Source organism: Odocoileus virginianus, unplaced genomic scaffold, assembly GCF_023699985.2.
Source record: "Odocoileus virginianus isolate 20LAN1187 ecotype Illinois unplaced genomic scaffold, Ovbor_1.2 Unplaced_Scaffold_1, whole genome shotgun sequence".
NCBI lineage: Eukaryota > Metazoa > Chordata > Mammalia > Artiodactyla > Cervidae > Odocoileus > Odocoileus virginianus.
Genome location: NW_027224263.1, coordinates 11,251,651 through 11,269,532, shown reverse-complemented (window position 1 = coordinate 11,269,532; position 17,882 = coordinate 11,251,651). Strand labels below are relative to the sequence as shown.

The window sequence follows — 17,882 nt, the reverse complement described above, 5'->3', positions numbered from 1 at the left end:
GTCAAGCCTTCAGATGGAACCACAGTCCCAGTCAACAGCTTGACTGGAACCTTATGAGAGAACTTGAGCCACAGGTACCTAGCAAAGTTGTGCCCAGATTCCTGAGCCATGGAAATTGTGAGATAGTGAATATCTGTTTTTAAGACATAATTTCTTATGCAATAATATAATGTAGCCTGGCATATAGCTTGTTCAATCTCTCAATTAAAAGGGTTGATTACTTCAATAGCCTGTTTCTCTTATTGTTAGGTAGCTGTTAGGAAGTTCTTAAGTTGGTCCTGTTTTGCCCCATAGAGCCACAAAAAAAAAGACAGCCTATTCTCTCTTCTACTTGACACTACCTCAAATATTAGAATTCAGCAATCGTGACTCCCTAGGCTTACTTCATTAAATGTGCCTCCCAAAATTTTAACATTCTTCAACATCCTGATTATGCTTTCAAGGAAAAATTCCAGTCTCCTAATGCACCTCTTACAATGTGGTGCCCAGGATGGTATGCTGCACACTTCTGATGTAGCCAGGACATTGTGCCACACGCTGCAGCATTCCCTTATTCTGGGTGCTGTACTATCACTGCTGCCCATGACTATATATGTCTTTGGGGGACATTTAAGGATCTGATGTTGAGTCACTTTGAGCTTACCATCTAATAAAACCCTAGCTCCCACCCCACAATACACGTATCCATAAGGCACATGTCTTTCCACTCCTATACTTGATTCTAGCACATAGCTTGTACAGTCTCTCAATTAATAAGTGAGGCTGATTTTTTTTCAAACCTGAAAGTGTGAAAGTCACTCAGTCACGTCCAATTCTTTGTGACCCCATGGACTATACAGTCCATGGAATTCTCTAGGCCAGAATACTGGAGTGGGTAGCCTTTCCCTTTTCCAGGGGATCTTCCCAACCCAGGGATTAAACCCAGGTCTCCCACATTGCAGGCAGATTCTTTACCAGCTGAGCCACAAGGGAAGCCCAAGAATACTGGAGTGGGTAGCCTATCCCTTCTCCAGGGGATCTTCCTGAACCCAGGAATCAAACCAGGGTCTCCTGCATTGCAGGTGGATTCTTTACCAACTGAGCTATCAGGGAAGCCCAGATACAGGTTTATTTCTATAAAATGTCATCAAGGTCATTGTTGTACTCTTGATTCTGTTACCAGCACATAGGATAGTCCTCTAGCACTGCACAATCTGCAGATTTAATCATGCCTGCCTTCTGTAGTTTTGTTTAGGCTGTTCACAAAGATGGAAACAGGACAGAAGAGAGAATAACATCATTTGGATGGCAAATTTTCAATGAGCTGCATAATGTAAATTAACTCTGAGTGATTTGATAATAATTAAACAGAAAGTACATTTCAATTGTAAGTGTTCTCTGGCTGATGTCAAGAATGAAGAACAGTCCTTTCCCATAATGTTTTCTGCCTCAATTTAGTTTCCATGCATCAATGGTTTAAATTTTAATGAAAAATCCCATTCTCTTACCTATACTCATCGCTTGGCTCCAATTACTCCAGAGTTTGTCATCTTCATAGCATAACTTATTTGTTTTGACTCTTATTCTGACTGTGTTCAAAGCATCAGAACGAATACCGGGAATCATGAAACAAATTGTACCCTTAGATACAAGATAAAAACACAAGGAATATTACCAGTTTATTCTCTTTCTCTGCTTCTGAATCCTAAATATAATTATCTGCCAAGTTCTGTATATGACGAAGATTTTGTATTGCAATGCAAATTATCTGACTTTAACTCTTGTAAAAGAAAATTAGCAATAATCCACAGAACAAAGTAGTTTGTTTTCCTCAAAGCAGTTCAAATTTAGGATATGCTTACCCTGCCTCATCACCAATTACCATATGAGTTTAAGTCCAAATAGCTCAAGTTGAATTTACTGACCTCTAGGTTTCCTTTAAATTCTGTATTCTGACATTTGGCCTCTTCAACCTCGAAAATATAAAAAAATACATAAATTCAAAAGAAATTAAAGACCACATTTTATATCATTTAACCATTTTAACAAGTTTTCTTTTATACCATTAACAGAAGACCAGGTATAGTGGGAAAAAGGGAGGTTTTTTAAAAAATAAATGGTGCTAGGATTGTCATACTGAGTGAAGTAAGTCAGACAGGGAAAGGAAATATCATAGGATACCCCTTTTGTGTGGAATCCAAAAAGAAATGAGGGGATAAAAAAATAAAAAAAAAGAAATGAGGGGATATATGTACACTTATACCTGATTCACGTTTTTGTATGGCAGAAACCAACACAACATTGTAAAGTAATAATCTTTCGATTAAAAATAAAAATTAAAAAAAAAAATGATACAAATGAATTTATTTATGAAACAGACTCACAGACTTAGAGGATGAACTTATGGTTAGCAGGGGGAAGGATAGGGGGAAGGGACAGTTAGGAAGTTTGGGATGTACGAGTATACAGTGTTACACTTAAAATGGATAACCAACAAGGAAGGACCTACTGCACAGCACAGGGAACTCTGCTCAATGTTATGTGGCAGCCTGGATGGGAGGGGAGTTTGGGGGAGAATGGATACATGTGTATGTATGGCTGAGTCCCTTGCTGTGCACCTGAAACTATCACAACATTGTTAATTGGCTATACCCCAATAAAGGGCTTCTCAGGTGGCACTAGTGGGATTAGAAGTCCAGATAATAATTGCTCTTTGAGAAAGCAGTGACCAAAAGAGGTTATGATTGAGTTTATGGGGAGCTGACTTTGTAACTGACAAATCATTTGTGAAGAATCACTGAGCTGTCCATAATGACTTCTGCAATTTTTCTATAGTATACTACATAGCAATACATAGTTTAAAAATATTATGCTCCCTTGTTGAGAATATGTGCTCAGATGCTCAGTCATGTCTGACTCTTTGCAACCCCATGGACTGTAGCCAACCAGGCTCCTCTGTCCATGGGATTCTCCAGGCAAGAATACTGGAGTGGGTTGCCATTTCTTTCTCCAGGGGATCTTCCTGACCCAGGAGTCGAAACTGCATCTCCTGCATTGGGAGGCAGATTCTTTACCACTAGCACTACCTGGGAAGCTCAATAATATATCAAAAAATGACTGAGTTAGGACTTGCCTGGTGGTTCAGTGGTAAAGAATCCACCTGTCAATGCAGGAGACACAGGTTCAATCCCTGGTGCAAGAAGATCCCACATGCTGGGGTGCAACTAAGCCCATGAGCCACAACTATTGAGTCTGTGCTCTAGAGCCCAGGAACTGCAACTACTGAGCCTATGTGCCACAACTATTGAAGCCCTTGTGCCCTAACGCCCATGCTCCGCAACAAGAGAAGCCACAGCAATGAGAAGCCTGCACACCACAAGAAAGAGTAGCCCCTGCTTGCTGCAACTAGAGAAAAGCCCATGCAGCAACAAAGACCCAGCACAGCCAAAAATAAAAAAGTTAAACAAAATTATTGTTTTTAAATGACTGAGTTAGAGAAAAGAAAAGAAAATGCAAATTTCTCCTCTACACAATTTAAGTCACTTGTTGTATGATGTAAAGAGAATAATCAATTCCTAAAATGCAGATATTTCAAAATCAACACATGAAAGTCTCTTGCTTCATTTCAATAGTCTACTTTTGGCAACAGGTCCATGAAAAGACGTTCAACATCACTAATATACACTATTATACACTAATATACACTAGTGTATAAAATATACACTAATCATTAGCAAAATATACATCAAAATCACAATCATCTTACACTGCCAATAACAGAATGGCTGTCGTCAAAAAGATAAGAGATAACAAATGCTGGAGAGGGTGTAGAGAAAAGGAAACCCTCCTGCACCGTTGATGGGAATATAAACCAGCGCAGTCACTTTGGAACAGTATGGAGGTTCCTTAAAAAAATTAAAAATAGAACTATCATATGATCTAGCAACCCCAAGGAAATCCTGCCATTTGTGACAACATGGAAGAAACTTCAGGGCACTATGCTAAGTGAAATAAGTTAGGCAGAAAGACAAATACTACATGATCTCACTTTTATGTGGAATTCAAATAAGTCAAATTTACTGAGGCGCAGGGCAGCATGGTAATTGCCAGAGGCTGGCGAGTGGGGAAAATGGAAAGATGTTGGTCAGGGGTACAAATTTTCAGTTAAGAATTCTGGGGATTTAATGGGGCTTTTCTGATAGTTCAGTTGGTAAGGAATCTCCCTGCAATGCAGGAGATCCCTGATTTGATTCCTGGGTTGGGAAGATCCACTGGAGAAGGAATAGGCTACCCACTTCAGTATTCTTGGGCTTCCCTTGTGGCTCAGCTGGTGAAGAATCCACCTTCAGTGCAGGAGACCTGGGTTCAATCCCTGGGTTGGGAAGATCCCCTGGAAAGGGAAAGGCTACCCACTCTAGTATTCTGACCTGGAGAATTCCATGGACTATATAGTCCATGGGGTTGCAAAGAGCTGGACATGAGTGAGTGACTTTCACATGATGATTACAGTTAATAATACTGTACTGCATACCTGAAATTCGCTGAGAGATCTTGTTTTCGCACCACAAAAAAAGCTAAGTCTGTGAGGTGATGAATGTGTTAATTTGATTGTGATAATCATCTCATAATGTATATGATTATTATAACCTTATATACCTTAAAATAATATTGTACAACCTAAATACATATAATTTCTACTTGCCAATCATACCTCAGTACAGATGGAAAAAATAGTCAACTTCTATCAGAGATGTTTAAACATGGGACAAAGACCAGAACACATGCTATGATTTTGGGCATTCAATGTCATTCACTGAATGATTCCTACCAGCATTTGTGAAGAGTGAAAGGCCAACTGAATGATGATGAGCCATCCTATCAATACTTCATATAAGGTCAGAGAAAAAGCTACTCAGGGGTTACTGTACCCCAGTGTTGGCTATATGGAGTCAGAGGCCTGCTGGGGAATCACAAATGGCAACTACCCCTTGAGGGACCAGGCTGCAGGCTGATGTACCCCCCTCCCCTGGACCATCTCCCTGATGTATATATTCCAAAGTCAGCAAATTATTGTGTAAATTGATGGTTCTGGGCTCGTGTTCAAATGTAAATCTCCTTGTGTAGTTTATCAGCTGCTCAGATACTTCCGTGAGAAAAGGGAAACAAGGACGCAGATCACCAAGTGTAGAGCTGGCGGGGATGGGCATGCCCAAAGACAAGTCACTTCATGCTTTATGATTCTGTCATAAGCAACCCTGACCCAGAGCCATGGATGGCATCAGTTCATGCTCCAGCCTACTTCCCCCTCTTAACTAGAACACCAGGCCAAATAGCTCCTCAAAAAGTCTTGCAAGAAGAACCAAGAAAGGGTCTAACCAGCTGAGCTCAAAATCAGTGAGCACACAAAAAGCTGATGACAATCCAGGGGATGGAGCAGCTGGTGAACATCTGCTAAGAGAGAGAACATTAAACTCAAGTGTATAAACAGAGTTAATTCCAAATTGACTACAGTTCTGGTTTTGATGGATAAATTCCACAGTATATGTGCTCTCTTCAGTTCAGAAGTTTTTTTTTTAATGGCTCGGACCTGGTGCACTGGGAAGACCCAGAGGGATCGGGTGGAGAGGGAGGTGGGAGGAGGGACTGGGATGGGGAATACATGTAAATCCATGGCTAATTCATTTCAATGTATGACACAAACTACTGTAATGATGTAAAGTAATTAGCCTCCAACTAATAAAAATAAATGGAAAAAAAAATTAAATTAAATTAAAAAAAAGTTTTTTTTTAAAGGTAACAATTCAATTAGAATTTATTAAGTGACAACTGTACACATGGTCTTATACCCAGAGTTCTTGGTTAAAATGCAATACATGGAGACCAACCTCTGAAGTCATACTTAATAAGCTGTGTGGCCTGTAGCAAGTTACTTAACCTCTCTGAGCCTTAGTTTCTCACTAAAACATAGGTTAAAAAGGAACCGATTTCATGGATTGCTATGAGCAACTATATAAGAAGTACATAGAAGACTGTATTTGTAATACATCATGAGCAATAAGTGATGGCTATTACTAGCAAGAGGAAGTATTGAGGTAGTCCCCAGGGGTTTAAGAATAAAAGCTTTGGAGTTAGACTTTTGCTGAAATCTTGGACTCTATCCCTTACTAGAAATGTGACCTTAGGAATAACCTTTGAGACTGAAGTTTTCTCATCTGTAACAGGCCTAGATCCTTGGGGTCATTGTGAGGACTAAATGAGACAACTCAGATAAAGTACTTATTAAAATAGCTGCTATTGTTGCTGCTGCTGCTGCTGCTGCTAAGTCACTTCAGTCATGTCCGACTCTGTGCGACCCCACAGACGGCAGCCCACCAGGCTCCTCCATCCCTGGGATTCTCCAGGCAAGAATACTGGAGTGGGTTGCCATTTCCTTCTCCAATGCATGCATGCATGCTAAGTCGCTTCAGTCATGTCCGACTCTGTGCAACCCTATGGACAGCAGCCCACCAGGCTCCTCTGTCCACAGGATTCTCTAGGCAAGAATACTGGAGTGGGTTGCCATTTCCTTCTCCAATTAAAATAGCTAATACACAGCAATTGCTTAATACATATTAGTTGGTATTAGTAGCCAGAACAGTACAAACTAAATACCACCTAATTCCTCCCCGTTACAGGAGTTTATATTTTTAGTCAAGATCATGGGTAACTAGCAGGACATCATTTAGTGCCAAGTGAGTAATACAAGTGGCATGTGTCTCTGGATTTCAGACAGAAGAGAGCAGTCAAGGCTGGAATAGTCAAGCATATTCGGCTTTCTGATAACTCACTTAGTTGTAAATTCAAGCCTCACCCCCTCCCCGCTTGGAAGCCCTTTGCTTTTTCCTTTTGTGGCATTATTTGGGGACCCTGATTTCTGGGATGAAGAATGATTATTCTGCTTCAGCAAACGCTTTTATTTGCAAATGCCCAGAAGAGCTCTGCTCAGCTGGGGACATGGTCGCTCCCTCCAGAGTTACAGCCTGTCAACAGCGGCTTATTTTAGTAAATAAAATACTTTAGTTTTCGAAATTCCCATGATGAGCTAAAACAAGTGAACCAAGGGATCTTCCCACATGTGAGCTGCAGGACTCCTGTAAAAGCCCATGGTTTCTAATCTCTCAAACTCAAATGGACACAGGGCCCAGGCAGGTAACACAAGTGAGTGGCACAGTCCCTGTGGTCCTAAGGCACCACCTTATAGCAATTACACCCTCAGGTACCACAGTTTTCAATCTGGGCAGAAAATTCAAATGTAATATACAAGCAAACAAAACCCCACTTTGTTTTGTGGTCCAAACAAAAATGTCTGAGGCCTGAGTTTGAGATCTCTGTTCTAAAGCATAACAATGCAACTGGGCCCTGAGGTTATGCCACACCCTGTTAGGCCCAGTGCTCCAATGCATGCGTGTATGCTCAGTCGCTCAGTGGAGTCCAACTCCTTGTGACCCCATGGACTGCCAGGCTCCTCTGTCCATGGAATTTCCTGGAGTGGGTTGCCAAGATTACTGGAGTGGGTTGCCATTTCCTACTCCACAGGGACCTCTTATCAGCATGTTTTATATTAGATTCCAAACAGCATAAATGTACATGATCCAAAAAATACTAACTACTCAGTATTGACTACTCTAGTTGCTACAAGCTCCAAAAAAAACTGAACGACCATACAGGAGCCTCTAAGTAGCTACATAATCTGATCACGGCTCTAGGCTCAGACACCTCTTCCTACTATGTTTTGGTCATGCCAGTCTCCTATTTCTCACACATGCCAAGCTCATTCCTGCCTGAGTCTTTGACCATGCTGTCCCCTCCACCTCCAGATCATCAAATGACTAGCTCCTGCTCATAGTTCCAGTCTCATCTCAAATCTCATCACTGTGGATACCTACCCTACCTAATATTCCCTCAGGCCTTGCCATCACCCCACTTGAATTTCTGCATAGCATTCATTCTCTAAAATTAGTTTGCTCATTTATGCACTTATTTTCTAGTAGGTAAGCTTCATGGGCAAAAATTTTTTTTATCAGGTGTCACATGAACATAAAATAGTGCCTGGTAGTACATGATAGACATGTAATAAAAAACTTTTCAGCAAATGAATTAATGAATGACTGAATTCTTGTAAGCATACTACCATAAACTGTCAAACCTTCCACCACACGCTATTTCAGAGAAACCATCATCATCAGGTGACAAATCTATGAGCTACTTTTCATTGATATTTCAATTTATTACACTGTAAGAAATGCAAGAAAAAATTCTAAATAACAACTATCTAAAAAAAAACTTACATAGAAAATATCATGTGTCTCAGCGTGGCTGTTATTGACTTCTACTTCATAAGACAAGCATTTGCTTTGAAAATTCTGTGGATTTTTCCACTGCACGTATAAGTCACCATTTTGGAAGGAGAGATTTTTAATATGTGGAGGATCAGGTTTCACTGAAAAACAGAAACAGAACAATACAAATTAATTTTCAGAGTTAATTTTGATGAGATACACATATGGGCTTCCCTAATAGCTCAGCTGGTCAAGAATCCACCTGCAGTGCCGGACAGCCCGGTTCGATTTCTGGGTTGGGAAGTTCCCCTGGAGAAGGAATAGGCTACCCACTCCAGTATTCTTGGGCTTCCCTGTGGCTCAGATGGTAAAGAATCCACCTGCAATGTGGGAGACCTGGGTTCGATCTCTGGGTTGAGAAAACCTCCTAGAGGAGGGCATGGCAACGCACTCTAGTATTCTTGCCTGGGGAATCCCTATGGACAGAGGAGCCTGGCAGACTACAGTCCATGGGGTCGCAAAGAATTGGACAGGACTGAGCGACTAAACACAACACAGCACTTATGTGTAGAGACAATGAAGGTCACAAAGGTAAATCAAAACAGGTCTGATGCTTTTAATGGCCTTACATGATCAGACATACAGTTCTAGAATTTCTGATTAATCACAATTAATGTAGGAAGCTTTTTTTTCCTTTGTTTCTTTTTCGTGTTTTTGGCCACACCCCACAGTATGCAGGATCTTATTTCCCCGATCAAGGATTGAACCTGGGTCCCCTGCAATGGGAGCACAGAGTCCTGATCACTGGACCAGAAGGGAAGTCCCCTATAGGAAGCTTAAACTGCCTAGTAAAACAGATCTAAGGAACATCTTTGGGGCTGGCAGATGACGCAGATTCTGACCTGCATCTGGTTAGGGCATGGCTGGGGTATAATCCAGACATTTAGCTACAACAAGAGGGTGGGGTAAAGAAGTGCTTGGGTCCAGATGTGACTCTTCCTGATGTACTGAGGGGCATCAGGTACAAGGGGTTCCCCCAGCCAGCACTCATTTATGCCAATCAAAGACCACAATGAAAACATCAGCACAGTTTTGTCATAGATTACAACAGGGATGAAGGGCTTCCCAGGTGGTGCAGTAGTAAAGAACCCACCTGCCAATGCAGGAGACATAGGAGATGTGGGTTCGATCCCTGGACTGGGAAGATCCCCTGGAGGAGGGCATGGCAACCCACTCAAGTATTCTTGCCTAGAAAATCCCGTGGACAGAGGAGCCTGGCGGGCTATAGCCCATAGGGTCGCAAAGAGTCGGACATGACTGAGCGACTATACAACAGAGATGAACTTTGAGGACATGATGCTAATGAAATAAGTCCATTACAAAAGGACCAATACTGTATGATTCCACTTATAAGAGGTATCTAAAGGAGTCAAAGTCATAGAAACAGAAAGTAGGAAGGTGGTTACCAGGGGCTGGGGGAAGGGGGAGGGGTGGGGGAAGGAGAATTAGTATTTCATGGGCATGAAGTTTCAGTTTTACAAAATGAGAGAGTTCTAGAGATCTACTGCACAACAATGTGAATATATTTAACACTACTGAACTGTACACTTGAAAATGGTTAAGATGGCATATTTAATGTTATATAATTATAATCATGATTTAAAAGAAATTAAAAAAGAAATTGGCCTAGTCAATTCAGTTTTTCAGGAGTCAACTATGCTTAAGACCAAGCAACAAAAGAGAGTGGATAATTAACAGAAAACAACTTCACAACATCCCCTTCTAGCTAACAAGAATCTCCCACTCATCTCTTACATCACCACTCATCTCTAGGTAGAAGAGCAGCAAAATGAGCTTTAAAAGGTCCATCAAGGACAAGCTTCCAAGCAAAGGGGAGGAGAAAGAAGGGTTTTGCTTCAAATGATCCCATTTGGCAAGTTGCCTCAACCTCACTCCCCTGGCTTACAAACTAAGCTGCCTTGGGTGCACTATTAGAATTCACTTCCATAACTGTCTGAAAGGGCAGTAAATAGTGTTCTGCTCACAGACTTGGGAACCTTTGTCAATTCATGATTATTTTCTTGTAAATTTTCTGTGTACCACTTTAGCTAGAATCGGAGCTCCCTGTTGGGATACTACAGCAAATAAATAAATATAATGTGGCTTCCCTGGTGGCTCAGGCAGTAAAGAATCTGCCTGCAATGTGGGAGACCTGGGTTCGATCCCTGGGTTGGGAAGATCCCCTGGAGGAGGGCATGGCAACCCACTCCAGTATTCTTGCCTGGAGAATCCCATGGACAGAGGAGCCTGGTGGGCTACAGTCCATAGGGTCGCAAAAGAGTCAGACATGACTGAGTGACTAAGAACATACAACTCTGCTTTAGAGATTTACAAAATGCTTTTATACATGTCACATCATTCAGACCTTACAACAATCCTCTGAGTTCAAGAGGGACTGTGTATCCCCTTTTATAAATGAAGAGGAAATTAGAGTGTATATGCCATATCCCAAGTGACGAAGCTAAGACCTTAAGCGGGTACTTTGTTTTCAAGTTGAGGGCTCTTAGTAATGGACTGAAACTCGGCTGCACTGGTTGTTCTCATTGATCTGTGCCTGGGTTATTCAGAATGTTAGATAGTTTGAATATCACTCCTGATCACTCCATCTCTAGTCTAAGCTTTTTGTTGTTGTTAAACAGAGACAGGTTATTCAGGAACTATATTAAATCACATTTATTCTGCAGCAGCATCCTCTGGAGTGTAAGTAAAAGAGAACAGATCTTAAGAGTCAGAGAGGGACGTCCCTGGTGGTCCAGTGGCTAAGACTCTGTGCTCTCAATGCAGGGGGCCTGGGTTTGATCCCTGGTCGGGGAACTAGATCCCACATGCTGTAACTAAAGATCCTGTCTGCCACAATGAACATCAAAGATTCCACATGCCTCGACAAAGACCCAGTGAAGTCAAATAAATAACTAAACATTTAAAATTGTTTAAAAAAAATGTCAGAGAGCCTGAGTCCCAATCTCAGTTCTATAACTAACTGCTTGCTCTAAGGCTCAGCATATGCATAAGTAAACATGGATAAAGCATGTGGCACATGTGCACAATAAATATGAGAATTTACAAGCTTGCTACTTTTAACAAGGAACAAAGAAAAAGATACATGAATATAGTCCCTTTTTTCTGGGAAGATCTTCAAACCAAAATCATCATTTTTTATCATTCGTATTGATGACATAATACTTTGATCCACACTGTCGTGAAGTACTTCTAAAACTTACCATGAGAAGTTAAAGGCACTATATTGTAGGATGGTCTGATTTTTCCTGCATTGTCTTTAACCATTACTTGGACGCTGTGCTGTTCAAAACTGGAATCCTTCACTTTAGTCAGATCAAAGGAACAAGCAATGTGCTGGCCTTCTCTGTAGATGTTTTCACACTGAAGAGTTTTTCCTAGGCTTCTGTGCCTACAAGATAAAACGAGATAACCTTCTGCATTATTTTTTAACTACATATGCAAGAAACAAATACAGATGTCTGTTTGTTTTCAAATGATTAAAGATGTCCATGAAAAGCCATATTTGCAATCTGGCAGGGTAGCTTTTTTTTAAAGCCCTATTTTATAATACGGCTCCATTTCACATTTGAGGAAAAAATGAATGTTCCTTTTTCATGAATATGGTATTTTCAATAGCTACGGAAACCACAGGAGTCCTGACTCTTTTTCCTCTTCTGTATGGGAAATGGTACAAGGCCAGGATGAGAAATTTTATGCTTCCTGAAAATGCCTTATCTGCTCAATTCCAAGTTTCCCTAGTCCCTCTGTCTGCTCCTTCCTTGTTCTCTTGGCTTGTTCCTTTCCTTTCTTCTATCCTCAGAGAATTCACATCCAGTCTTCAGCCCTCTGTGTGTTCCTCTCTATTTCTTACTCCCTCATCCACTCGCCCATTTATCACTTCCACTCCTCAACTAGAATTTCTTCACTGAGGATTCCTAATCCTGACCTACTGCCTTGGAGCCAGTCCCAGATTTCTAACTGCTCCACTTTAGAGTTCCATTCTTGCCTCAAATTCAACAGCCAAGACAGATGCCCCCTCTTCCTGGACAAACTGCCTTTTCTTCCAACCATCCCAATTGCCATCAGCCAGAGCTCATTTTCTCTGGGCTCCTTGATTAGATTAGAGCCTCTGAAATCACCCCTCCCCCCTTTTTTATATCTTATCACCAAATTCAGTTACTTCTTTCTTTGCAAACCCTCTGGGATTCTCTATGATATTCCCCTCACCCTATTTCATGCCCTAATCACTTGAGGCTTCATGTCTTCTCCAGATTGAGCTCTCTGACATTATTAGTGTCCTTTAACCACAATCCTTATCTATCAGAGGGCAGACAGAATGAAAACCACAATCACAGAAAACTAACCAAACTGATCACATGGATCACAGTCTTGTCTAACTCAATGAAACTATGAGCCATGCTGTGTAGGGCCACCCAAGACGGATGGGTCATGGTGGAGAGTTCTGACAAAACGTGGTCCACTGGAGAAGGGAATTTGACTTTGGAGGCCAGTGGGATTTGATTACAGAACTTCCACAGGACTGGGGAAACAGACTCTTGGAGGGCACAAACAAAACCTTGTGCACACAAGGAGCCAGGAGAAAGGAGCAGTGTCCCCACAAGAGACTAAGCCAGACTTGCCTGTGAGTGTCCAGGAGTCTCTAGCAGAGGCGTGGGTCGACAGTGGCCTGCTGCCACCCAAGACGGACAGGTCATGGTGGACAGTTCTTACAAAACATCCTCCACTGAAGAAGGAAATGGCAAACCACTTCAGTATTCTTGCCTTGAGAACCACATGAACAGTATGAAAAGGCAAAAAGATATGACACTGAAAGATGAATTTCCCAGGTCAGTAGGTGCCCAATATGCTATGAGAAGAGTAGAGAGAAATAGCTTCAGAAAGAATGAAGAGACAGAGCCAAAGCGAAAACAACCCCAGTTGTGGATGTGACTGGTGATGGAAGTAAAGTCTGATGCTGTAAAGAACAACATTGCATAGGAACCTGGAATGTTAGATCCATGAATCAAGGTAAATTGGAAGTAGTCAAACAATAAGAGAGAATATCAACATACTAGGAATGAGTGAACTAAAATGGACCCAGAACGGGCAAATTTAATTCAGATGACCATTATATCTACTATTGTGGGCAAGAATTCCTTAGAAGAAATGGAGTAGCCCTCACAGTCAACAAAAGAGTTGTGAAATGCAATACTTGGATGCAATCCCAGAAAAGCAAAATGATTTCTGTTCATTTCCAAGGCAAACCACTCAATATCACAGTAATCCAAGTCTATGCCCCAACCACTAATGCCAAAGAAGCTGAAGTTGAACAGTTCTATGATGACCTACAAGACCTTCTAGAACTAACACCCAAAAAAGATGTCCTTTTTCATCATAGCAGACTGGAATGCAAAAGTAGGAAGACAAGAGATACTGGAAATAACAGGTAAGTTTGGCCTTGGAATACAAAATGAAGCAGGGCAAAGGTTAACAGAGTTTTGCCAAGAGAACACACTGGTCATAGCAAACACTGTCTTCCAACAACACAAGAGATGACTCTGCACATGGACATCACCAGATGGTCAATACCAAAATCAGACTGATTATATTCTTTGCAGTCAAAGATGGAGAAGCTCTATACAGTCAGTAAAAACAAGACCAGGAGCTGACTGTGGCTCAGATCATGAACTCCTTATTGCAAAATTCAGACTTAAATTGAAGAAAGTAGGGAAAACCACTAGACCATTCAGGTATGACCTAAATCAAATTCCTTACGATTATACAGCAGAAGTGACAAATAGATTCAAGGAATTAGATCTGATAGAGTGCCTGAAGAACTATGGACGGAGGTTTGTGACATTGTACAGGAGGCAGTGATCAAGATCATTCTGAAGAAAAGGAAAGGCAAAATGACTGTCTGAGGAGGCCTTACAAGCTGAGAAAAGAAGAGAAGCTAAAGGCAAAGGTAAAGAGGAAAGATATACCCAACTGAACGCAGAGTTCCAAATAATAGCAAGAAGAGATAAAAAAGCCATCTTCAGTGATCAATACAAAGAAATAGAGGAAAACAATAGAATGGGGAAGACTAGAGATCTCTTCAAGAAAATAAGAGATACCAAGGGAACATTTCATGTAAAGATGGTCAAAATAAAGGACAAAAATTATGTGGACCTAACAGAAGCAGAAGATATTAAGAAGAGGTGGCAAGAATACACAGAAGAACTATACAAAAATGATCTTCATGACCCAGATAACCACAATGGTGTGATCACTCACCCAGAGCCAGACATCCTAGAATGTGAAGTCAAGTGGGCCTTAGGAAGCATCACTATGAACAAAGCTAGTGGAGGTGATGGAATTCCAGTTGAGTTATTTCAAATCCTAAAAGATGATGCTATGAAAGTGCTACACTCAATATGCCAGCAAATTTGGAAAACTCAGCAGTGGCCACAGGACTGGAAAAGGTCAGTTTCATTCCAATTCCAAAGAAAGGCAATGCCAAAGAATGTTCAAACTACTGCACAATTGCACTCATTTCACACACTAGCAAAGTAATGCTCAAAATTCTTCAAGCCAGGCTTCAACAGTACATGAATCAAGAACTTCCAGATGTTCAAGCTGGATTTAGAAAAGGCAGAGGAACCAGAGATCAAATTGCAAACATCCGTTGGATCATCGAAAAAGCAAGAGAGTTCCAGAAAAATCTACTTCTGCTTTACTGACTATGCCAAAGCCTTTGACTGTGTGGATCACAACAAACTGGAAAATTCTTAAAGAGATGGGAATACCAGACCACCTGACCTGCCTCCTGAGAAATCTGTATGCAGGTCAAGAAGCAACAGTTAGAACCAGACATGGAACAATGGACTGGTTCCAAATTGGGAAATGGAGTACATCAAGGCTGTATATTGTCACCCTGCTTATTTAACTTATATGCAGAGTACATCATGTGAAATGCTGGGCTGGATGAAGCACAAGCTGGAGTCAAGATTGCCGGGAGAAATAGCAATAACTTCAGATATGCAGATGACACCACCCTTATGGCAGAAAGTAAAGAGGAACTAAAGAGCCTCTTGATGAAAGTGAAAGAGGAGAGTGAAAAAGCTGGCTTAAAACTCAACATTCAAAAAACAAAGATCATGGCATCTGGTCCCATCACTTCATGGCAAATAGATGGGGAAACAGTGGAGACAGTGAGAAACTTCTTTGCTTGGGCTCCAAAATCACTGCAGATGGTGACTTCAGCCATGAAATTAAAAGACGCTTGCTCCTTGGAAGAAAAGCTATGACCAACCTAGATAGCATATTAAAAAGCAGAGATATTACTTTGCCAACAAAGGTCCATCTAGTCAAAGCTACAGTTTTTCCAGTACTCATGTATGGATGTGAGAGTTGGACCATAAAGAAAGCTGAGCATGGAAGAATTGAAGCTTCTGAACTGTGGTGTTGGAAAAGACTCTTGAGAGTCCCTTGGACTGCAGGGAGATCAAACCAGTCCATCCTAAAGGAAATCAATCCTGAATATTCATTGGAAGGACTGATGCTGATGCTGAAGCTGAAGCTCCAATACTTTGGCCACCTGATGCGAAGAACTGACTCATTGGAAAAGACCCTGATGCTGGGAAAGATTGAAGGCAGGAGGAGAAGAGGATGACAGAGGATGAGATGGTTGGATGGCATCACCGACTTGATGGACATGAGTTTGAGCAAACTCTGGGAGATGGTGAAGGACAGGGAAGCCTGGCGTGCTACAGTCCATGGGGTTACAAAGAGCCGGACACGACTGAGCAGCTGAACTGACCTGAACTGAACCACTGCCAGATCAATGTTCCATAGCACGAGGTCGTTCTAAGTGTCTTACTCTACTGTGTGGCTCTAAATTCTGATATCTTCTTTCTCATTTCCAAAAACCTCTACATAGACCTTTCCCCAATGGTCATCCAGCACAGTACAGGCAGACAGAATGTGCTCATTATACTTTTTGTTTAGGTTATCAAAGGATTCTGTTTTATAGTAACTAGCAGAAGACACAGAGTTAAGCCTTACATCATCAGTCACAAGGGAGATGTACAAATGTTCTGCAGAAAAGGAAGACAATTTAGAAAATGAACTAAGAGGAAAGAGTCCCAAACCCTTGATTTGTTTACTTTAGAATCATCTGTGGTCATTTGAAAAATGCAGGTCCCTCCACCCCTCTCCCAGAGAATCCTACTTAGAAGGTTTGCCCAGGGACTAAGATAAGCATTTTGACAGCAGTTCTCCAGGGGACTGTGCTACAAATCCAGTCTTATAAAAAGCATATCTTTCCCATAAATACAGTCAGTTGATCTTTGACAAAGGAGCAAAGGCAATACAATGGAGCAAAGACAGTCTTTTCAACAAATGGTGCTGGAACAACTGGACATTCACATGCAAAAAAAAAAAAGAATCTAGTCACAGACCTTATATTCTTCACAAAACTAAACTCACAGTGGATCACAGATCTAAATGTAAAGTGCAAAACTATAAACCTCCTAGGAGAAAACCTAGACAATCTTGGGTATGGTGATGACTTTTTAGATACCACATCCAAGGCATGATCTTTAAAAGAAATAACTGATAAGCTGAATTTCATTAAAGTTAAAAACTTCTGCAAAAGATAATGTCAAGAGAATAAGAAAAGAAGCAAAACACTGGAGGAGCAGGAGAGAAAATACTTGCAAAAGACACATCTGATAAAGAACTGTTAGCCAAAATATACAAAGAACTCTTAAAACTGAACAATAGAGCAAAATACTCAACTAAAAAATGAGCCAAAGATCTTCAGAGACACTCTACCAAAGACATACAGATGGCAAATAAGCACATGTCGTCAGAGAAATGCAAATGAAAGCAACAAGATACCACTACACACTGGTCAGAATGCCCATAATCCAGACATCGGCAATATCAAATGCTGATGAGGGTGTGAAGCAATAGGAACTCTCGCTTATTGCTGGTGGGAATACAGAATGGTACAGCCACTTTGGAAGACAGTTTCTTAAAAACCAAAAATGTCCCTACCATATGATTAGTAATTGTGCTCTCTGGTATTTACCAAAAGAAATTGAGACCTTACATCTACACAAAAACTAGCATACAAAAGTTTAAAGCGGCTTTATTCATCATTGCCAAAGCTTGGAAGCAATCAAAATGTCCTTTAGTCGCTAAATGGATAAATAAACTGTGATACATCCAGACAGTGGAATATTATTAGGCACTAAACAAGAAATGACCCATCAAGCCATGAAAAGATATGGAGGAATGTTACATGTGTATTACTAAGTGAAAAAAACCCATCTGAAAATGTTACATACTGTCTGATTCCAACCAGACGAAATTCTGGAAAAGACAAAGCTAGGAGAATAAACAAATCAATGGTTGCCAGGGATTGGGGTAGAGGAGAGATGAATTAGTGGAACACAGAGGATTTTTAGGGCAATGAGAGTACTCTGCATGGTAATTATAACAATGGATATATGTCATACATTTGTCCAAACCCATAAA

At 41.0% G+C, this 17,882-nt stretch overlaps 1 protein-coding gene across 2 annotated transcripts in view; it reads right to left on the bottom strand.

Annotated features, from left to right (window-relative positions):
* Positions 1–17,882, bottom strand: part of IL13RA1 (interleukin 13 receptor subunit alpha 1) — a 69,658-nt gene that overhangs the window by 32,986 nt on the left and 18,790 nt on the right. For both annotated transcript variants that reach the window (XM_070462226.1, XM_070462225.1), the window contains exons 5-8: positions 11,579–11,766; positions 8,307–8,458; positions 1,905–1,952; positions 1,488–1,620 (exon numbers count right to left, since the gene is read on the bottom strand). In XM_070462226.1, coding sequence (XP_070318327.1) covers positions 1,488–1,620; positions 1,905–1,952; positions 8,307–8,458; positions 11,579–11,766 — 521 coding nt within the window. The remainder of the gene's footprint in view (positions 1–1,487; positions 1,621–1,904; positions 1,953–8,306; positions 8,459–11,578; positions 11,767–17,882) is intronic.